General features: G+C 25.7%; 1 protein-coding gene across 4 annotated transcripts in view; it reads right to left on the reverse strand.

The window, feature by feature from the left end:
- LOC100209333 (signal-induced proliferation-associated 1-like protein 1) overlaps positions 1-24,633 on the reverse strand; it is a 74,263-nt gene that overhangs the window by 15,134 nt on the left and 34,496 nt on the right. For all 4 annotated transcript variants that reach the window (XM_065799020.1, XM_065799023.1, XM_065799022.1 and 1 more), the window contains 12 exons: positions 20,546-20,621; positions 20,366-20,464; positions 19,749-19,852; positions 15,575-15,732; positions 15,380-15,483; positions 15,168-15,302; positions 14,949-15,037; positions 8,696-8,782; positions 8,464-8,522; positions 4,949-5,063; positions 627-764; positions 1-19 (listed from right to left, as the gene is read on the reverse strand). The exon at positions 1-19 is cut by the window's left edge and continues 97 nt beyond it. In XM_065799020.1, the coding sequence (XP_065655092.1) occupies positions 1-19; positions 627-764; positions 4,949-5,063; positions 8,464-8,522; positions 8,696-8,782; positions 14,949-15,037; positions 15,168-15,302; positions 15,380-15,483; positions 15,575-15,732; positions 19,749-19,852; positions 20,366-20,464; positions 20,546-20,621 (1,183 nt within the window). The remainder of the gene's footprint in view (positions 20-626; positions 765-4,948; positions 5,064-8,463; positions 8,523-8,695; positions 8,783-14,948; positions 15,038-15,167; positions 15,303-15,379; positions 15,484-15,574; positions 15,733-19,748; positions 19,853-20,365; positions 20,465-20,545; positions 20,622-24,633) is intronic.

The raw sequence follows: 24,633 nt of genomic DNA on the forward strand, positions 1-24,633 counted from the left end.
CAACGACCAAATTGTTTATCTATAATTTTATTTTTACATTATTTTTACAATAAACAAAAAAAAAAAAAAAAAAAGAGTAAAGAAAAAAAAAAAAAAAAAAAAAAAAGCCTTAAAAAAAACTGATTCTTATGAAACAAATATTAATATGCATATGAAAATGTAACAATTTGCAATGTGCAAATTATTACATTTCCACTGAAATACATTATGCACTACCACAGACAAACAAAACAAGAGAATTCCACACTTTATCACTCCACAAACAACATTAACAGACTTTTATTTTTGAATCTTAAATCAGACTGAAAATAATAAAAAAAAGTCTTGAATTTAACATAACATTGAGGATAATTGAAAATGTGGAATCCTTAGTAAATTGATTGATTGAAAGTGATTAAAATTAATTTCAGTCAAATGACTTTAAAATGATTTTTTTGAACCAAATGAAGTTTTTTTTTTGTTAATTAGGTATTTTATCAAACTAAAAGTAAAATACATTAAAAAAGAAAAAAGAAATTTATACAACTTTTAACATTTATTAATTTCTTGTAGATAAGGAGGGAGGTCAGGGGGGAGGGGAGGTGAGAGAGGTGCTTTAATGACAATCATATTTAATAAATTATTACCTCTAATAATCTGCTGCCCTTTCGTAGCCCAGCTTGCCAAGCTAATGCATAAGGTTCAACATCTGCAACGAGCCCTTGATAATACACATGGAATCCAAGTTGTCCATCATTGTTTCTTCGTAAAGTTAAATCTTGAGTCTAATAAAGAAAAATAAAGCTAGTAATACTTAGTGAAAAACTTTTTTTATTTTAAATATATTTAAAGAAGATTATATTATTGCAAATATGTTTACTGTTTACAGTCAACATTTTTAAACAACATTTGTCTAAACTTTGATATATGGTATAACTATAACAACAAAAACAAGCTATTTTATTTTCCTTACAAAATTTAAAAAACAAGTTAGCTATTTTCCTTTCAAAACTATTTACAATAAGAATATTAATATTTATATCATAATAATTATTAGTAAAATAAAAATATTTATAATAATAATTAATAAAAAAAAATTATAATCATAATAACTGTTAAAAAAATAAATAATATATTAAATAATCATATACTAATTAACTAATCATCTAATTAAAACGGTATTAAATTTTTTGTGTTGTTAAAATAATACCATCACGCATGAATAAATCTGTGGCACGAAACTTTGGTGCTAAAATAATAAAATTTATCTTTTTATAAAGAAAAATGTGTTAGCTAGAAATCCTTTCCATGTTTGTTTGAAAAACAATGCATAGAAACATTTAGTTTTGACTTTATTTAAAGATGCCTTTTTTGTGTAATATAAGCATGCTCAAATAACCCAGCGTTTTTCATTAAAACTACGTTTAAATTTCTAATATCGCAGTGGTTTTAATGAATAAAAACAAAACATATTAAAATATTTTTAATGTTTCAACAATACCAAATATTTTTCTGTAATTTAAATTCAAAAAGTTTGAATTTTTTTTGTTCAAAGGTTTGAGTTAATAAAATTGAAAAAATAACAAACTAATTTTTTTTTTCTTTCTTGTGGAAAACATAGTAGTATTGTTTCAATAAAAAACGACCTAAAATTTAATCATTTAATGATAAGTTTTGTTAATAAAAAATCATTATATTCCGAAAATTAGTTCTAATTGTCAGGTTGGTATTTTTTAACTTAATGTTATTTTGTTGAGCTAATTTTAAATTATAAAAAAGTTCTCATATAAGTGGTCTGGGTAATATGAGCACCTTTGCTACTTTTTTAAAACCTGTGTGTTTTTAAGAAAAAATTTCGGGTGACCAAATATCTAAGTGAACCATAAGTAGGGATCCCTAAAAATTGATTATTCGCAAAAATATTGGATCTAGCATAATTATTTATGAAAATATTCCAATTTTCGCTTAAAGTGCTCATATTACCCTAATCTACCCTAAATATATTTAATATCATTAAGTTCATCATGACTTATTGCAACTAATGATTTGTCATTTTATTAAAAAAAAGTCATTTTAACCATTTTTTGTAATCATAATATTCAAGTAATATTGAAATGTAAAATTAATGGACTACTTGATGTAGTTTATATTATAGCGTCTATATAATATTATAGCGTCTATATAATATATTACTGACAACAGCATATTTCCGTTAAATGATCAGGTCTGTGAATTATGAAAAGATGAAAAAAAAAGAGATAAATTTTGCTGTAACAAAGTAAAAGTGTCGCAAAAAAAAAAAAAAAAAAAAAAAAAAAAAAAAAAAAAAACCTGAGTCTTTTTTTTAATAAAAAAAAAAAATCTCCAAATCACCAAAGTTGTAATAGTAGCTTGTTCAAATTTGATTTTAAAAATGTTTGTAAAGTGAAATGAACATCATAGTTTAATAATATGATCTATTCTGATTGTTTATTGGCAATTTGTCTTATGCATAAACTCTTTTTTGGTCAGAATTCTGATATTTTTTTGTGAAAATTAATAGAAATGTTGTGCATTGACAATTATATTCTATTAATATGTACTAAAACAGATTAGAGCTAGGATCTATATGGCACTTTTTTAAAATTAAAATTAAGACTCAAAAATGGTGTTTTAAATTCACAATTTAATGTAATGAAAAACTTTTGAAAATTATATAAAAAAGGGAAAAGTTTCTTTAAACATAAAAACTTGAAGAAAAAAAAAATGATAGCATCTAGAGCTCTTGTTTGGACTTAATATGCGGACTAAATCATTTTAATTCCAAGTAAAAGAATTTGAATAATTTATGAATCGCCAGCAATTTTAAATTTCTGTTTTTTTTCTCTCTCAATATTTTGCAGAATAAGTACTTATAAAACTAACCTCATAAGTATAGATTTAACAAAAAAGTTTTACAAGTGTATTAAGATAACTTAGTAACAGACAAAAAATATTGCTTTAAAGGTAGATGAAATTTTTAGACATAGTTTTCTTGTTTTAAAGATTTCTATGTTTAAAATTTCCAATAAAATCAATCAACTCTGCACTTATAAAAATTTCAAATTATCAAAGTTTTTATGCAAAAATTGTTAGGCAAAGCAACTAAGGTTTTACTTTAGATTTAAAACCTGCTTAAAGTAGTATTTTTTTAATAAAATAAAAAGCAACTGAATTCCTAAAAAAAACTATTATTACCATAGTATTCAAGTTTTTTATATTCCATAACTATTTTGAAACCACTCATGCAAATCATGAAATCATGCAATAATAACTAACTTTCATATTTCACACCAACCATATTATTTTTAATGAAGTGCAAAATATAACAACAAAAAAATAAAGTATATTATCAGAAAAACAATACAGTAATTTGCAGTACAACACAGGAATCTGCAGATCAACACAGTAATCTACAGAACAATACAGCAATCTACATAACAATTAGGGCATAGTCAGATCCAGGATATGGAGCCGAATACCTGGATACCTGTATCAATTATTTGAGATCCAGATCTGGATCTATTTGGTTCAGATATTTGGTCCCAGTTTTTTTAACCTAAAATTACTTTTTATGTTGATGTTGGATACCATTATAGCCTACACATAGTTTGAAACTGTTGCACTTTGAAGCATAATAATATTCAAATCAATCTAGTAAAACAATTTTAAAATGACTTTCCAAGAATTTAAAAGTATACGAAACTGCTCAATGCAGAACCTTTAATGAAGAGTGGTTCTAAAAACAACATTTTTTGAAAATGCCTGATGGCACCCCCTAAATGTGTTCTATGTAATAAATTAATACAACATTTAAAAAATTTTTGAATAAAAAATATTTTAAGGAGTTGCTCAAGACCCTTAAACATCAGACAGGTCCCTAATATTTTGAAAAATTCTTTAAAAGCATATCATGTTGGGTCTCAAAAGAAGCAAAATCTTATAAAACATTCAAAAACAATCATTTTATAACAAAAAAATGATTATTGTTTTTGAATGATAATTTTTTTTATGAAAAAGTACATATTTTCATAGTTTTTTTAAATAAACTTTTTTAATTTGTGTTTTTATAAATTTTTTTAATTATTTTTAAAATTTTTATAAAATTTCACTTCTTTTGAGACCCAACTTGATATGCTTTTAAAAAATCTTTTTTCTTTAAAATATTAGGGACCTGTCTGATGTTTAAAGGTCTTGAGCAACCCTTGAAAATTTTTTTATTCATGTAAATATGATGTAAAATCAGAGTTTGGACATAAACTTATTTTAGATTGCAAAACACATTGGATATGGTAATTGATATGGTTGAATGCTTTGTCAAGTCAAGCAAATGCATTAAAATGGCACTTATCCAAGTTCAGTCTCCAATAACAATATCAGATTCAGAGCTGCTAATTCTTAAATATTTAGTCAAGGCTTTAAAGCCTGCAAAACTAGGAGCCGAAGCACTTTGCCGTCGAAAATCAAATTTGCTTAAAGTTTTTTGTTTTGTTTCAAACAAACAACTGTTGGGAATGAACGAGCTTTTAGTTCATGCGGATTGTTTGTAACCAAACTTAGGAGTAGCTCAAATGATAATACTATTGATACTTTATGCTTTTTAAAAAGTTACAGCAAAAATAATAAACTTGATAAAAATTAAAACTGAAATAGGTTTGTTAATATGAAATGCTACAAAGAATTTATTTCACTATGTTAAATGTGGTTATATATATTTAAAAATAAAAATTTCTTGTGTAAAATAGTTTTTTTATTTGTTTTTAAGGTTAATATTGGATCCGGGTACAAATCTTAAAAATCCAGGTAGGAGCCAGATCCTAATTATTTTTCCAGATCCGTTATGTCCTAATAACAATACAGTAATATACTGAACAATACATCAATCTACAGAATTGTGGTTTTGAATAAAATTACTTTAAAATTAAATAAATTTTATCTAAAAAACACAAACCTCACATCCTGGAGTAACAGCTTTCAATCTGTTGATGATGTAAGGTAGTTCATTTATATCATCACCAGATAAAGTAAAAAATGCTAACTTCCCATCTTCATAAAATAATTTTAAACTAAAATAAAAAACATGTTAAACATGCTATAAAGTTTTAAAGGTGACATTAAAACTGTAGAAAGCATATAAAGAAGAGCAACAAAAATTATTAAAGAGTTAAGAAATTATAACTACGAAGACTGACTAAAAAAGACCTGCCGAAAAGATTAAGAATTAGAGTAAAAGCGGTTTAAACCTCTTATAATATTTTTTTCGATCACTGATCAAAAAAGATTAATAAAACTGGAACTCAAAGGATATTTAAAAAATAAAAATGCTAGAAGAAAGCGAATTATATCTTCTATTCAAATGTGTCAAAATAAAATCCAAGTCATTTTTCAGTCATTTTATTTTTATAAAAGTTTAAAATAGAGTGGTAAATATTTGCTTTTTTCTTTTATTTGCTATCATAATAATTTGGGAAACATAATTCGTTTAAAAATCATTTTACCCCTATCTTGTAGAAAATTTAATTTTAATACCAATTACATAATTTTTTTGTTTTATCGTTAAAAATTAGATAAAAAAGTAAGAGAAATTAATATTAATTTTTTTGTTGTTGGTAAGACCAATCATTTACATGTTTACCTAAAACTCCTTTATTAAGTAGCATGTGAGTTTTTAAATTAGGTGTTAGTTCCAGGTTCTTACTATATAAATTTATTTTACAAAAATGACTTGATGATATTTATATTCACTTTCAAGAAGATAACAAGTAAAAAGTCATACATTGAAGAAGATATAGGAGCTGTGTATTAATGATATGAAAAAAATAATACTTTAATAAGAAAAGCTGCATTCAAATTAGGAATTCCATTCTCAACTCTAATAGGTTGCAAGAACAACAACAATGCAAGCTTTAAGGGATCAGGATCAACAACCAGACTCTCACAGCAAACAGAGTCAATGATGGTGCATGCCTTTAAGTTCCTATGAGATTAGGGTTATGGTATAACATGAAATGATGTTATGGACTTTGTATACGGTTACCTTCTTTGTACAAATCAATCAGGCCTATTTAAAAATGGCAGGCCTGGCAAAGACTGGTTTTATGCATATATGAGCCGATGGTCTAAAGAAATTTCCACAAGAACCCACAATTTAGCATCTACTAGAGCTGCTTCTTGTACGCAAGAAATAATTGATTATTATTTTAAAGTTGTCACTAAACAATATTAATTGTCTGGTACTTCTGGTTGTCACATTTGGAATTGCGATGAAACAGGTTTCTGTGGTGATCAAGGCAAAGCAAAAAGCAAAGTATGTCAAAAAGTTGCAAAGCGTGTTTTGAAACTCACTGGTTACAATGAAAAAATAGATTATATAGTGATTAATTGCTGCAATGCCGATGGATACTTAACACCACCATTCGTGGTATACAAAGCAAAACGAAACTTTAGAGCTGAGTGGGCTTTAGTTGGTCCAACTGGCACCAAATATTCATTTTTAATTCTGGTTGGATGGAGCATGATGCATTTATTGAATGGTTGAAGGAAGTGCATATATCAGAATGTCAAGCTAGGGTACTCATATTACACATCTTGATGGACATACATCTCATGCAGTTTAGCAACTGTATTCTTATGTCTGGAAAACAATACAATTTTGATTTCCTTACCAGCCCACTCATCTCATTTTCTTTAACTACTGGACAGACTATTGCTATGTTAAGAAAGTGTGGAAGGCAGTTCTGACCAAATATTACAAAGACATAAAATGCAAAAATTTAGATAAAGAAAATTTTACTCCGTTGCTCAAACAGGTGTATAAGAACGGAAAGTGTTTTAACTCAAGATATTGAATCGATTAAATCATCTTCACCTAAAAGAAGAAAAGTTGTTAAAAGTCTAAAAAAGAATTACATTTGGACATGTAATGCAAGAATCCAAATTGAAATATTTGGCTTTGCAACAAAACATGTTTGCCAGATAAATTAGTAAAACAGGCCTTGTTTTAAAGTGTTACGCGTAGAGCAATTTACATACGCCTTAAGCGATTTTAAGCAGTAAGTGATTTTGGTTAAGCGACTTTTTATCATTTTTTAACTTTTAAATTATTCTATAAGCAGTAAGATAAAAGAAGTAATTAATTTTATAAAAAAACATTAACTTTTGAATAACGTTTATATAAAAATATTTGTTACAAAAGTTTGAATGACAACTATGTTAGATATAAGTGCTATTTACTGATGAAAAAAACTCAAACAAAATTAAAAATTTATTCTCTATGTGTTTAGAAAAATAAAGAGCAAGAGGTGACCTAATCTATCAATATAAAATTCACAAGAGATTCGAAACTATCAATTGCATAAACCCTTTAAATACCAATCAACTGCACTCCATTACTAAGCAGCTTATAAAATCCTGTTTACTAAGATACACTTTTTTTACCAACAGAATTTTAAACAATTGGAATAACATAAGTTCACAAACAGTAAATCAAGAAACAATAAATTTAAAAGCAAGATAAACAATGATTATTTTAGAAACAATCAATTCGAAGCCTACTATAATGCAACTTAATTCTGCAATCTGTTTTTTAAAATATAAACCATAGCTATAACCTTGTATTATTATTATTATAATAATTGATAGCTACGTTTTAAAAAATTTTTATAAATTTGCTTTTTAGTTTAAGTTTCAAAAACAACAAAGAAAAAATGGTGTAAACAAAATGATGTTGTAGCCTGTGCCTAAACAGCTAATCCTCCTAAAAATTTCTTCCAGAATTAAGAATAAAAAATACTGAGCAATTATTTTAAAAATAATCAAATCAAGCAACAAACTTCTGCAGAAACATAAGATTTTACAAATTTATTGTGGAAACATAAAATTTGAAAATATTAAAAAATCATGAAATAGTTATGAATGTAATCTTATAAGCTTAGAATCGTTCAAGACTTTATTAGGTCTGCACAAAATTCTCTAAAATAGTTATACTTTTCACATATACATACATACATACATATATATAAAACTTATATTTTTTTACATACAATATTACATTAAATTGCTTTTAGTCATTGTTTAGTAGTCAATAGTAGTCAATGTTTTCATTTTCACCATGTACTGTTAATTATATTTTAGGTTACATGTTTGTTTAGAATTTTTTTTATATTTACTTTTACTTACATGTTTTATAAATAAATGCAACTAAAGCTTTCTTAGTAAGTGCATATTTTGGTCTGCATTAAATATCAATGTTATCATGCTTGAATCATATTTTCACTACATTGGGGATTCAGTATATCAATCAAGGCAGTACCATATGTATGAAAAAAAAAATTTAATACAAATCTAGTTTAAAGTGCACATTAAATTCAACAATTGTGCAAAATATAATCATACTGACCTAAATACACAGTACCTTGCTGATCTATATACACAGTAGAAAGAAAAAATCTAAGTAGCATTACTTACGTATGTGATGTTGGTTTCCAACCAAGTACAGATTTGCAAGGTATTGTTAACAAAATTGACTAAAAAAAAATGCAATATTGGCCAATGATTAAAGAATTTTTGTTAGTGAATAACCAAGAAATTAAATAAAAAATATTAAAATTATTAAAATTAAAAATGACAAAAACAAATTAATATATTAACAACAATTAGCACATTATAATAAAAAAAAAGATAACCAAAAAAAAGTCACCTTATTTTCATGATCAACAAAAACAATTGATTTTGCCGAGATTGAAAGAAAACATGATACAACCATTCCGTCACCATCAAAATCAAACTAAAAATTAAATATTACTTAAAAATATTTTATAACATACGCTTAATAAAATAAAAATTAATGAAACTTTTAAAACAAAATAAAATGACAGAGCAATTTTACAAAAGTTTAAACATTTTTGTCCATTAAAAGGTGTGGCAAATGTTGTGTAAAATAGTCAAATAGTAGTCTTTAGGATATAATATAGATATAATTTTGTTATTTTTAAAAGACTTTACGTCCGCCATCATTACCATGATCATTATCATTAATATTATTCACAAGTGGGCACAGACATCTTATAGATGTCACAAGACTGTAGGATGCCTTATTTTTAGATTTATTACTAGTCGTACTTTAAGAGATCAACTTTTTAGATGTTTAGTTAATATCAATAGTAATATTAAGTGTTAATATACATAAAATAACTTATTTGGAAAATATAAGATACTATATATTATGTAAATAAAATATATAAACGGGTGATTAATAACTTTTTTTTTTTTTAGATTATTCACCTCCCCAAGGCCCGAGAGGGGCCACTACAGTCGGGGAGGCTACTCATTTTTTTGTGTTTTTTATTTTTTTTAGTTGTTATTCGTGGTGTAACCCTCTCTCAGCTCTTTAAAAAAGGTTAAACAAAAGTATGTCATTAATGCTGATGTATTGATGATACATAAAAAAAAAGTAAATATATATAAATGTATATAAAATAATATATTTAAAAACAATTTTAGAATGAAGGGTATATTTCTCAAAACAGAGAAGATTATGGGCAATTGAAAGAAAATTACTGCGGTAGTTAGATTAAAGGTACTGCAGTAGGTAGATTAAAGGATACTTGTCTATGCGCATGTCCCATTTGCTGTATTGCAAAAAAGAAATCATTGAAAATTATTCTTTCTGAATTTATAGAAGATTTTAGTAAAGAGCCGAGTCCTGAGATCTGAATAATGCATCTTTTTGCACAGATTGCTGCCAAAGGGTAGTTAAAAGTATCAGACACCCTTGCACAAAATTTGCAATAATGCAAAATCTACATGAGCTCATTCTTTCTCAAGACTTAAAAACCTCCTAACAAGTTATTTCCTCAGTATTAAAAGATATTTGTAAAACATCTGACAATAAAGAATTAACTGTAGCAACAGGTAAATGTGTATTTATATTTTTCTATTTATCTATATTATTAATTTTATAAAATACGTTTATATTGAAGTCAAACGTTAGTAAATAGAACATTTGTCTTAGGAAATATATCTTTTGTAAGTGGTAAAGCTCTTCATGTTTTTTCTACTCAAAAGATATTAACATATTAACATATTAAAACCTACTTTAGAAATATCTTCAGATATATTGTTTACTATATAAAAAAAGAGGATCTTCCCATGTCAGCAATGGATTGTATAATAACTGAGATACGAAAAGATTTGGGTCGTGGAGGTAACAGAGTAATGGAGTAATGTACATGAACTTAATTTTGCATATATTTATATTATTTATATATTTATAAATTATTCTTGTATTTTTTGCTAGGTATCAAATTTAATGTCTCAAAAAGTATTAAGAACAAATCTTTCCAGTTAAATCAATTTTATGATGTAGTTTCATGCATTTTTAAACAAACACACAACAATGGAAACTGCAAGGTTTTAGATAAAATTCAGGAAGATGTTGTATTTGTTCCTGAAACGTGGGAACTAATAAAAAAAATTTGTGAACACAGAAACTTAATCCCAACAATTGCTTTGTAAGAGTTGGTATTAATGGGGGTCAAGGTTCACTGAAAGTCATAATAAACATCTTTAACCCTTCAATCAAAGAAAAGAAACATGAAAAATACAGGGGTCAATACAGTTCTCATTTATGGTCTTGTACATGGAGTACAAGAAAGTAATTATAATTTGGAGAGGCTTATTAGGTTACTTAAGCTGAATGAGCTAAAGTACACAGTAGCAGCTGACCTAAAGCTCATTGATTGTTTACTGGGCATTTCTGTAAGTTAAACATTAATTACTTTGTGTAATTGCATGATAATTTATAAAAAAGGATTGCTTTTTATTATTTTATCAATATTTAAGTTAATATTTATGGTCTTTTTTAATACTAACACTTAAGCGCACATAGGGGAAAGTATGTTTGCTGTTACTGTGAAGGAGAAAAAAACGACAAAAAATGAAAGTTGAGGACTTTTTAAAGTTTGACTAATTGGTATCAGAAATTTATTGCACATGAAAAACTATAAAAATGTTGTTTGACAATTGAGGAGACTTGAGAAACTCTTGCAATTGATACAGCCTCCTAAATTACATTTGTTTGAACATATTGTTACACAAATAACAGATGATCTGATGGCTGAAGACTCAACTAAAAAATTCTCAATTAGTAAAATTGTAACAATGCATGGTTACAATGGAGGAGGATTTGATGTACGTAACTGTCAAAAAGTATTTTCTTGAGGATGAACTTATAACTATAGCTCCTCTCGTGATGATACCTTGTATTGAGACTTTAAGGAAATTCAAAAAGGGCATGTAATTAGATAATTCTTTTTCACCTATAGTTTATACTATATCTATTAGTTTTTATAAACATAATTTCTCTAAAATTGTTCATTTAAGTAAGAGAAAGATGTTTTGGAATGAAGCTTTCTCTTGAATTCAGCAGAGATATTCAGGAATTTGTCTCAGAAATGTTCAAGTTGCATCAGTATCTGATAGAATACACGACACACAAGATTAGGTTGGAAATTTCACATCATACAGCCACACCTCATCATGTTTCTTGAAAGAAAAAACAAACCCTTGGAAATTTTGAGTAAGCAAAGCTGTGAAACTGTTCACAAAAATATTAACAAGACAATGAAAAGATTGGTAGCTTCGAAGATGAATGCCAATCTTTTCATTGTCTGATAATGGAGTTAAGCTTCATAAAACAGCCGTAACCTACTATAGTAGGTTACGGCTGCTTTATGAAGCATATCTCCAAATCCCATGGAGATAAGCTTCATAAAACAGCCATAACCTACTAAAGTATGAGGATGTGAATAATTTAATATATAGTAAAAAATATTGCACTATTATAAATATAAGAAGTAATTATGAATAAAAAATGTTTGCAAAAGTTAATACTTTGTATTTGTCTCTATACTGTTTCATTCTAGAGATATTCGAAGTATTTAGATAGTTGAGACAGGGGCCGGTTCAGTGTTTTTTGGTGTTTGAGAAAGCTAACTTCTACATATAAGGTAAATTCGAAGCATTTATTGTTTATGTCAAATAAAGATGTTTTGCAAAATATTGGGGTTGATTGGAGCCTGGGAACAGAAAACCCCTATTTTAAATTAATATGATTTTAGTTAAGATTAATAAAAAAAAAAAATTTATAAGCTTGTTGCTCTCACCTTTAGTGCAGGAGGAAAAATTTATAGAGTTTTTTTGTTTCCAGGCTCCAATCATTCTGATATTTTTTACAAAACTTCCTTATTTTGACACAAAGATAAACATATAAATGTTTAGAGTTTACTCTATGTTTTGAATTATATATATATATATATATATATATATATATATATATATATATATATATATATATATATATATATATATATATATATATATATATATATATATATAAATATATATAAAATTATTTTATAAACATCAATTAATACGAGTTTCTCTCGATACTAAATTTATTTTTATTTTTTATTTGTTTTTATTAAAGAAATTTTCGCTGGATTGTTGTGACCAGCGTCTTCAGCTTTAAAGATTTTTTTCGTTTTTTTGTATCTTATTTTTAAAACGGCAGATAAAGGAATTTTGATAAAGGAATGGGCTTTGTAACGATCCCTCATGACAAAGCAATAAAAAAGATTCAAGAACAAATTGGGCCAACTAAAATTATCAACGAGGATCCGACACAAAGTTACGCAATGAAAATCAAAGTCTAACTATCAAAATTAAATAAAAAAGGTCAGTTCACAAAAGATGAATATGAGCAAATTTATCCCAGTGACCCAATAACACCTCGTATGTATGGTGTAGTAAAGGCACATAAGCCTGAACAATCTTACCCGATGAGAATTGTAGTATCCACAATAGGCACACTAAACTACAGAATCTCAAATTACTTAATAAAACTAATACAACCAATATTAAATGAAAACCCAACTCGATTCAAAAATTCACAACAATTCGTAGAAAAAGCAAAATCGTGGGACATATCCAGTGACAAAATTCAGGTATCATTGGACGTTATAAACTTATACCCATCAATTCCTCTTAAAGAAGCTGCTGAAGTACTCATAAGGTTATTGGAGGTGAGCGATAATTTTAAAAAAGCGACAAAATTAAATATAAAAGAAATAAAAATTCTGATCGAACTATGTTTATACCGACCATACATTTTATGGAACAATCAAATACACAAACTTGAAAATTCAGGTCCGATAGGTCTTTCATTCATGGTAGTTTTAGCTGAATCTTTTCTTCAACATCTTGAAAAAAGAGCACTTAAAACAGCGCTGAAAAACAACCCACTTATTGATTTAAAGTTATTTTATAGATATGTAGATGACAGTCATACTAGAGTCCCTAATATTGCCCATGCTAATCAATTTAAGACAATACTTAATCAACAGCATTCAAAAATACAATATACTATCGAATTTGAAGATGACAAAAAAACACTAAATTTTCTAGACATATGCATAATAAATAACAAAAATGGTAAATATGAATTTAAAATACACAGAAAAAATGCAATTACTAACATTCAAGTTAAGGCAACATCAAACCATGACCCACAAATTTTAAATGGAATATTCAAGGATTTCGTACATAGAGCATTTAATGTATGCAGTCAAAAACATATAGAAAATGAACTGAAATTCCTTATTCAAGTATTTGTCGAAAATGGCTACAAACAATCTTATCTCATAAAAATCAATAAAGAAATAAAACGAAAGAACAAAAAATCACTAGAGACTACTAAAAACAATGAAAACATCACCAGTACGTATCCAACAATTTCATTACCTTGGGTACCAATATTGTCTCCCAAGTTACGTAAGGTGTTTAGGAAGGCAGGATATAAAACGGTCTTTAAATCAAATCTGAATCTAGAAGCAATATTAACATCAAGAAATAAACATAAACTATAAATGAACAGCCACCCAGGAGTCTACCTTATTAAATGTCATTGTAACAAAAAGTATATAGGTGAAACAAAAATGGAAATAAAAACACGCATGCAGCAACACAAAAACAGTACAATAGGAAATAAAACAGAACGATCTGCATTAGCTACACACGAGACATTGTTCACAACAAATTAGCTGGGACAGTTGCAGAACTCTGAAAATTGATGCTAAAAAGTTTGATAGGAAAGTTCGTGAGGCACTCGAAATACAGTACCACCAATGTGCCCCTCAACAAAATGGTATCAATTATGATGAGGGTCAATATGTGTCAACAAAATTTTGGACACCATTTATGGCGCACTTACGTCAGAAAAAGATGAAACCATCCCATTGACAAAAAAAAAAACTGCCGTTTTAAAAATAAGATACAAAAAAACAAAAAAAAAATCTTTAAAGACGCTGGTCACAAAAATCCAGTGAAAACTTCTTTAATAAAAATAAATAAAAAATAAAAATAAATTTAGTATCGAGAGAAACTCCTATTAATTGATGTTTATAAAATAATAATTTACATACTCTCATACATGATGTCTACATTCAAAAATATATATATATATATATATATATATATGTGTGTGTGTGTGTGTGTGTGTGTGTGTGTGTGTGTGTGTGTGTGTGTGTGTGTGTGTGTGTGTGTGTGTGTGTGTGTGTGTGTGTGTGATTATGTGTGTATATTTATATAAATGCAAAAATTCATTTTTACACACACACACACACACACACACACACACACACACACACACACACACACACACACACACAAATATATATTATAACTTTTATTTATTATATATTTATGTTCATATTATTTATAGAAAAAAAAAAAGATAAAACAGAAATAACAAATATATATATTGATACTTTAATAAATTACAACAATCAATAAAAAAAATAAAAAAAATAAACTAAAATATTTTAAAAATTAAAAATAATAAGCAAAGACAAGTAAAAAAACAACAACTTGTTAATGGCAAAAAAATAACCTACTTTGATACTCCATATAAAACCACCTTGTAACCAAAGTTCAGGGAAAACAGGAGGATGCGTCTTTTCTTTTTTCTTAGAGAATGGAAATCCTTAACAAAAAAAGTTTGATACTTAGTTTAAAAATTATTTAAATTATTTTATTTATAACAAAAAAAGTTTGATACTTAGTTTAAAAATTATTTAAATTATTTTATTTATAACAAAAACTTAAATACATACCAAACTTATTTGGTGGTTCTAGTGTTTGTGTAGATACTTTATTTGTTGCTAACTCCTTCAAGTATTGATATCTTGTTCTTTTGTGCATGTGAGTAAACTTATCTGATTTATGAGCTGCATTCTCTCCATTAATTACTAAATTAACCCCATTTATATTTATATCTACTAAAATATTAAATTGAAACAAATTGAAGAATTAATAAAATACAAACATTTGCACAGAAGGAACTCTCTAAACGTAGCATTTTTTGAAAATTTTTCTTGAGGAATTGGAGGACCAAATGCAGGAACGTCCATAGAACGACTTACTGCTACTCTGATAATATAAAACAACAATATTATTTTGACGACAATAAAACTCATCAAAAATGTTTCAGCAAAAAAAAAACAAAAAAAAAAACTATTACTCATATTTAGTGAACTCTGTGTGGGGGTTTTCTACTTTAACAATAACAAACACGTGTTGGAAATGGGATCTGATCATTTGTGGTGTAAAAGGTTTAGAACCAGGCTCTTGAAAAATTACTGTTACAATATCATTTCCAATATGACGCTTCCTCAGTAACTATATAAAAACAATACATTTCTTAAGCAAATTAATTAAATATCTGCCTTTATACACACAGATATGTGTGTGTGTATATATATATATATACACACATATATGTATATGTATATGTATATATATATATATATATATATATATATATATATATATTATATATATATATATATATATATATATACACACTCTTGCTTGGTTGTCTTTAATTTTTACCATAAAATGTAAACATTAGTTTGTTATTTAATGTTTTTTTTTTAAATAAAAATTTATACAAAAGACGAGAAAAAATTTAAAATCTTTGAAAAATTTTTTTTTTAGTAGGTAGGCTGCCAATTAAAGTTTTTTAAATTGGTATAGCAGTACTCCTTGCATGTTCTACCTTTTTATTTCTCAGTTGATGTAGCAGCACTTCTCGCATGTTTTACCTATTTATCAGTTGAGTATGTAAACAGTAAAAAAATAAAAATAAAAACACTCAGAGTGTTTTTATTTAAAAAAAATAATAACAAAAACACTCTGTATGCTTTTAATAACCTTTTAGTCTATTGTTTGTGCTTTTGCGATCTTTAAAAAAATGATAAAATTTAATTAGTTTCCTCAATTAAATTTATGTGTTTGACGTAAACTATACTTAATTTTGTCTTTTTTAAACAAAAAGGGATAAAAATTAATTTTTTAAAAATTTTCTTTTGTTACACCGTATTATTTGATCTATATTTAATAAAATAACACTGGATTTAACAACATACATTGATTTACAGCATCATCAGGCAATTTGGCAATTAGGTTGGCAATGTCAACCTAATTGCCTAACTAAAAGTTTTTAAGGTCAGCAAAAACCTCATTTCTATGTTTTATGGTAATCCCTTCGTGTCAAATTTTTTTTGCCGACCTCTAACAGTTTGAGGACCTTGTTTTTCATAATTACGAGGGTTGAAACACTAAATATTTAGGTCTTCTAACAATTATTATTTTAAGCTTATTTAAAGTGTTCATTTGTTAATTATTTTTAAAATATGTTGTTTTGCAAACCATATTGCTGTCTGCTATTTTCAGTAATTAAAATAGCTGTCTGACATAAAAGCAAAAAAAGATTTTTGGAAAAAAATACTAATACGATGACAAAAATCAGACAGACACTTAAAATGAACAAAGATATACAACAAATATCACCAAACAAAACCTTACAAAATAAAATATTGATGCAAAATAAAAAATATGCATATAACAATTTAAAGCCCAAAAATGGAAAAAAAATATTAATGCTAATGTGTAAACATAGTTATTTTTATAACATAATAGTGTTACAGTCATCGAAGAATATGCCTGGGCTTGACAACTTTTGACAACTGTCAAAATATGCATTCGAAAAAAAATTATTTTCTATTCTAATGTACTTTAATTTCCCCTCAGGAATTCACTGCTTGTGTGTGACCATTCAGCAAATTATATGCCAAAGTTTTTATATATAAATATACATTAGAATTAACGCAAACATTTATTCATAAAACTAAGGATTTAATGCTTGATGTTTTTATTTGTATTTATAGTTCAAAAATATTTGGCTGTACAAAATTGTAGTTTTTAATTTTAATTTAGGACTTAAAATGTTTAAAATAAACTTAAAATAAAATATATAAAAATTATATAAGTAGAGTGCACTAAATCATAAATTCACATGTTGAGCAAAACTGATAACTTTTTGTTATACTAGTTAATTAAAATGTTGTTGTTCAAGGCGCGACAAATCGTTTTTTTCCTTAAATGAATGTTGACATTTGTATCTTTCTTTATTGACGAATGTCCTATTTAAGAGATATATGTCAAATAAAGAAGCTTTATTTTTAAATAATTTTTATTCTAGTTAATAAGTTATTAGATAAATGATTTAATGAATTTTTATACTTTTAAAACATTTTTTCAAGCGCGTAAATCAATGATAATTAATATGCAATGACCTAATGATTGCAAACTGTTATCCATTGATACAAAATAGTGAATTTAGTTCGTTAAATTTATTTATTAATAAAAAAATGTATAAACTTGAAGAAATAAAAGGAACTAAAAATAAAAGCTGTTTTGACTTTTTTAAAACCTTTAAAAATAATATCATATTAAGTGTTTAATAAGTTAATAAAAACTCATATTATTGTTGTATAATAGACCAATAACAGTATGTTTAATATGCAAACAAACATTACTTCACTTTAAGGAAAATAAGAAAATTAAAAAAAAAGCAAGGCATTGAAGCAATTATAAGCAATCAAAAAAAAATCACAGTATTGAAGAAAGCAATCATGTTTAGGCATGGTTTCTTTTAAAGTAATTGCAAATGCATTTATTTTAAATAATATTGTTTTGCATGCTTTTGTAAATGCATACAAAAACCATGCTAAAATTCTATAGCCTACTTTTTTAATATTTTATTTTAATTTTGTTTTATTTTAATTAAAAGCTATTAAAGAAAGTAATAATTAGAAGAATTTCTTTTAAAGTCTTTGTGCGTTTTTAAATTTATGGAACTAATTATTTTTTATTATAAATCTGTTTTTCATAATAAATAAAAAACTATCAATTGCATAATTATTTGGAAAAAAAATTGAATGTGAACAAATTTAAGGAAATGCCAACATTTAGCATAAGCAAAAGTAAAGAAACGTGATGTTTGTTTGTCTTTTTTTTAATAGATGTTTGCACATTTGACGATTTGCTGCACCCTGCTTTTCCAGATCTGTTGATAAAATTTTTTTTTTGATGTGTGGTTTGATTTATAAAGGTTTCAAAACAAAAAAAACAAAAAAATATCTTATTAAAATTTAATTTTTTTTTTTCCCTTTCGAAATTGCGTTACAAATTTTTTTTTTTTAATTTTTGAAAAATATAAGGAAAAGTAATTTTTTGGGCAGTGGTTTACCTCATGTCTATCACTGATTGCTAGAAATTTAAGAAAAATTCTAAATAGGCTAAAAATACCAGCAATGGTGCCAGTATTTCAGCACTTCTTAATTTAATATTAATAAAGGCTTGTTTTTAAAGCTTATTTATTTGTTTACAAATTTGAAGTTATTTAAAGTAGTATTATACTTTTATTTACACCATTTCTACTTTATTTTTAAACTTTGGCATATAACAGTATTTTGTAATTGTATTACCTGGATTAATAAACCTGTTTTAAACAAGCAATATCAAAACATGTTAGCTATGAGAGCCTCAGTGAACTTCACTATTTTTATTGCAATAAATTTGTTTTTTCTGCTAAAAACTGAACCAACTTTAAAAGCTTTAAATTAACAATAAAAAAATTAATATAAGTTAGTTTATATAAAGAGTACTTTTTAATCTTTCTTCTTCAAGCAGCATACAAACATTTCGCCTAATGCCAAATGTTTGCATGCTTGAATGCCATTAGAAACAGTGCTATCAGAGACTTAATAAGAATACTTTCTCCAAATTTTGAGCAGCTCAAACTCTGACTTTACTAGGTCTTAACTTAAACTTAAAAATAGCCAACATTTTTCTTTAGGACAGATATGCAGATAATTTGATGGGTTGTGATCTTTAGCTATGATTTCAATGTCATTTCCTTGGTACCTGTTGCTTTAGCATATAGACAGCTCAATACATTATGCTAAAATCTTATAGAAAAATTATAAGATGGTATAAAAGGCAGAAGATACTTTTCTAGGCACTCCTTCTTGTAGAGTTCGACATTCATTGCCTTTGAGGTTACAAATGGCCTGCACTTTTTTCCACAGCTGAAACAAATTGCTAGCCAAGACAAATTTTCTGCTAAACTTTTCCAAATTTGTATATCATATATATATTTTTTGCTAACAGCTCCACATTTAAAAGAAGTATAAAATAATCTTCTTTTAAACTTTTTTTTAATTTATTTTAAAACTAATATATATATATATATATATATATATATATATATATATATATATATATATATATATATATATATATATATATATATATATGTATATATATATATATATAAAAATTAAATATACTTGTTGCTTGTCATTTGGTGTAAACGGCAACTCTGTGGAAACATGAAACATGATTTCTCTTCCATGAAAATTTGTATACAAAGAATGTTGTCCAGTTGAATCATCTAAAATTTTGAACAAACCATAAACATCATTTTTATAATACTATATCTGAGATTCATAGTTCAAAGTTATCATTTATTTCAATGGTATATACTAGCCAACAGTTTTTGCATAAACAAAAATCAATATACAACCCTCAGAATTAGGGTCGGCATTCAGCAATGCCGACCTAACTGCCAACATTAAAATATTTGAGGTCAGTTTTTTATTTAATTCGTTTCTATGTTTTATGGTTAGACCTTAGTACCAACTTTTTTTTTGCCGACCTGATGCTGACCTTTAAAAGATTGAGGTTGGAAAATTATTGCCGACCTCATTTTTCCTAATTCCGAGGGTTGAATATGTAAAAATTGAATATAAATATCAAAAGTTAGCTGTCATAGTAATAGCGTTATTTTATTATTTAATTTATATTTAAATTGTGTTACTAATACATGATATTATTCATATATATGAATAACATCATATATATAATATAAATATGTTAATGATAAATATTTGAATTTATATCTTACTTGCATTATCTAATTGGGCTCTGTAACCTTGGAAACCCTTTAAAGCCACTGTGTCACCAATTATACTGCAGAATTCTAAAAACTCTGAACCAGCATGTTCTGAAATGATAAATAAAAAAGAAAAAAATATTAGTATGAAAAAAGATGACAGTAAAACAATTTATGCAAATTGAAACCTACCATTATTATACATTTCTTCTTCAGTTGTTTGATTAGCTCTACAATAAAGCAACCCAACTTTATGTTTTAGTGATAACTAAATAAGTATATATATTACAGTTAATTCAAATATTTATTTTCAATGATGTAACTTTTAGTTTTATGCAATTTCTTGTAGTCCTCACACTTCAACAAAAAAGATTACAAATATGAATGAAAAAATTAATTGTAAAATCAAAAGGTTTTCAAAAACTATGTTAATGTGAGCATTTATTTGACAACCAAATTTACCTAGATCCACATTGCTATAACTTGTTTTAAACTTTTTTATTTTATGTTAACTAAATTAACCAACATGTTATATTTTTAAAATCAGGTTTGTTATTTAGGTAATTAACCAACAACATATTATATTCTCAGGTTTGCTTTTTAGGAAAACTCTTTTTTTTTTTTTTTTTTAAAAAAAAAAAAAAATCAAATTTATTATGTTTAATAAATTTTAAAATTTTAATTAAACTTTCAAGTTCATCAATTGACATAAAAAACATGCAAATTCATCATGTTTATTCACACTTATCAGTAGTATTTGTATTTATCAAATTTATCAAATAAGATTTTATCATAACTGATAGGATAATGAATATAAGGTAATGACTGCTAAGTCATTACTATAATAAGGTAATGACTGATAAGAATAATATAGATACTATCATACAAAACTTCAATATAGTTTGAACTTCCATACTTTTTTATTTCTAACAACAGCAACTTCCTTCCTTTTTACCTTTAAGTCAACAATAAAGAATCAATGTGGTGGCAAATGTAGTATGTTTATGTGGAAATATGGAATGCGGTGTTTGCAATTTTGTCAGAGATATTTGATGGAACAAAATGTATGATTAGCAATTTAAATTATAACAACAAACTTTAAACAAAACACCAAATAATATTGCAGATGCATCATTTATCTTTATTATCTGTTACTTTCTATTATAATCATTACCAAATATTTATGATTCCTGAAGATATCAATCATATACTTTTGAATTTATTTCCTGTAGAACATCATCGATGACGTTGATGAGGAAAATGAGCAAATGAAATATTATAAAGATACATACAAGTTTTTGATTTTTTAATTCAGAAATATATAAAAAATATTTAAAAAAACTACTTAACTTTGTTTTTATTAAATGTGAAAAATTACTCTTTCTACTGAAACTTATATTAAAAAAGCCATAACAAATTATTTATAGTATATTATAATATATATAAATGACCCTAAGATTTATATATTTATAACCCTTTCATTTTGAGACTTTAGTGTTACGTAAAATTACTCATCATAAAAAACGCCTAAAAATAGTATATAATAAGTTTGTTGGAAGGTAAAAAATTTTGACTATTTTACACATGGGTCATGTAATAAGGTCCAAAAAAAAAAAGGGTTTTTCTGTTGTAAACGATGACGCATTTTTTTAACGTGATCTACCTACCTTAAATAATCACTGAGCAAAGGTTAGTTTTATAAAATTTATTTTGAAAAATAATCTAGCGCAACTGGACTATTAGAGATACATAACGCATAGATGAATTTTTTCAGGAATTTACAGAATTATGGAAATTCACTTTACTTTCCTTTAAAGTTTCGAAAAATTTCTGAGTATTTTTTGCTAATGATTAGTGAAAAAATTAATAACTTTATATTCATCTTTAATTTTCTTTTAGTTTTATAGTTTTTTTAGGTTTTTTTTTTATTATTTATTTCTTATATTGACTTAAAAAAATGAACCAAATTATTGATGATGAAGGTATGTAACTACTTCTGCTCAATATAGGATGTTATATAGTTAGTTATTAAAATATATTTCATTTTAATCACTGAATTGCTGAAAAATAAATTTTGTTCATTTTGTTATAAATGGATGTTATAAATTGCAGTTTGTATAAGCTTGTTGATGATTTAATGAACTTTAAAATCTTATAAATTAATTGAATTAATTGAAACTTATAAATTGAAACTTATAAATTGAAACTTATAAATTAATTGAATTAATTGAAATTAGAGTTGATTAAATGGATTAGTAAATTAGATTAAATATATTTAAGTAAAGATCGACTATTAATTGTTGGTTCTTTTGTTTAATTGAAGATAATAACAAAAAAGGTTTTTCTGTTTAGCTGACAATAGTAATAGAGAAGGTTTTTCTGTTTAAATAACGATTGTAATAAAGAAGATTTTTCTGTTTAGTTAACGATAGTAATAAAGAAGATTTATTTTCTGAAAATTATTGTTTATATTATTTTATTATTTAAATATTTCACAATATAATCAATTTGATTCAAAGTATTCAATTGATTCACAATATAACATGGTTGTTATATTGCTTTCCATACCATTTGGGATATGGGAGACAGTAGTTATTATGGTAGTGGTGTAACCATAATAACCATAATAAAAGTGGACTTGTTTATATTATATTTTTATATTATATTTTATTTATATGTTTATATCAGAGAAAGTTATGGTAGGAATCAAATGATCTGCAAAAATAAAGATTGTATTTACTCATTTGTACCTTGTGCTTGAAATTTAGTTATTTGCTATATAATGCTATCAGAAAAAACCACAGAATGCACAAGATCAAAACTTCTATAAATTCTTTGATAGCAAGTTTAAAATGTTTAGACCTGTGGTAGTACAATGTCCTTCAATATAGTTGTAATAAACAAATCTTTTTGTTGGTCTTTGTATAAAATAAAACTTCATCTAATTGTTGTGAAAATACAATAAACAAAAATTCAATTAATATTATTTTAATTTTAACATCATAAGCTACAAGTATCTGCAATGTAAACTTTAAGTAAACACATTTGTATTACCTCGTTTAATTTGAAAGGACTAAAGGCTTGCGTGTAAATTACATATTTACAAAATATCAGTTCTTATTATTTTCATAATAAATGTGTTTATCATTCTTTTTGGTTTATATACAAAATTAGTTTAACAAAAATCTCTTAACTAATATTGCTATATTCTCGAATAGCAGATGTTTATTAAAAATTTTATACAGCTGTAAAATTTCGAACCACTTAAATTTTATAGATCTAAATAAATACAAAGTCAAATAAATACATACAAATACATACATACATACATACAATGTATATTAATTAGGGATGCGCCAAACGTTCGGCTGTTTTGCCGAACCTTAGCAAATGTTCGGCCAATAATGCAAATTTGGAATTCATCATAAACTTATCTAAATATAAATAAAATTTAACTCGTACCATAGCTACGGTTTAAATGGATAAAGTTTTTATTAAAAAAAGCGTACCAATTGAACATAGAAGGACATAAGATTTTATAAATGAATTTCAATACAGTTTTGGTTTAAATTTTATTATGTATTTTCAATACAGAATAAATTTAATCTGACCAAATGGAATTACAGGTTTACCAAAATTATAACTCAACTAAAATAATTGTAAAATAAATACCCCTCCCCCCCCCTGCATCATATGAGTATTATTTTAGTTCATCACAAAAATCTAATATTATAAAATCACCATTTTTTAATCTTAAAATAACAAATAGGAATTTAAACGAATAAGATTTTTTATTGAACTTAAGTTTGTTAAACGTGAAGCCTATTGTTGCAAAAATAAAGCATTTTAAATTTAAACTGTGTAAATATATCTTAAAATATAACCAACATGTTACATATTATGTTATTTTATCCAATACGTTACAGGTTATACATTTATTTATATTACCTAACTTTAATAGTTGTATTATTTTTTCAAAAAAAATTGTTAACATTTTTATTTACACTACAAATAAAAATGTTAACATTTATTTTCTTTACACCACAAACAATCATCCAATAATAAATTAACTTTTCAAAGTTATTTTATGATTTTTCAAACAAAATTTATAAACCCTTACTAACGTTTTAACAAATTTTTAATAACACAATAAAATGTTAAATGTTTGATAACACAATTTTTCAAAACTTATGTTTTTTTTTCTTTCAAAAATAGTCAAGGTTTGGTTGCCGAACCGTTCGGTGTTCAGTAAAATTTCATGGCCAAAAACTGGGTTCGGC

This window comes from Hydra vulgaris, chromosome 06 (assembly GCF_038396675.1).
Source record: "Hydra vulgaris chromosome 06, alternate assembly HydraT2T_AEP".
Taxonomy (NCBI): Eukaryota; Metazoa; Cnidaria; class Hydrozoa; order Anthoathecata; family Hydridae; genus Hydra; species Hydra vulgaris.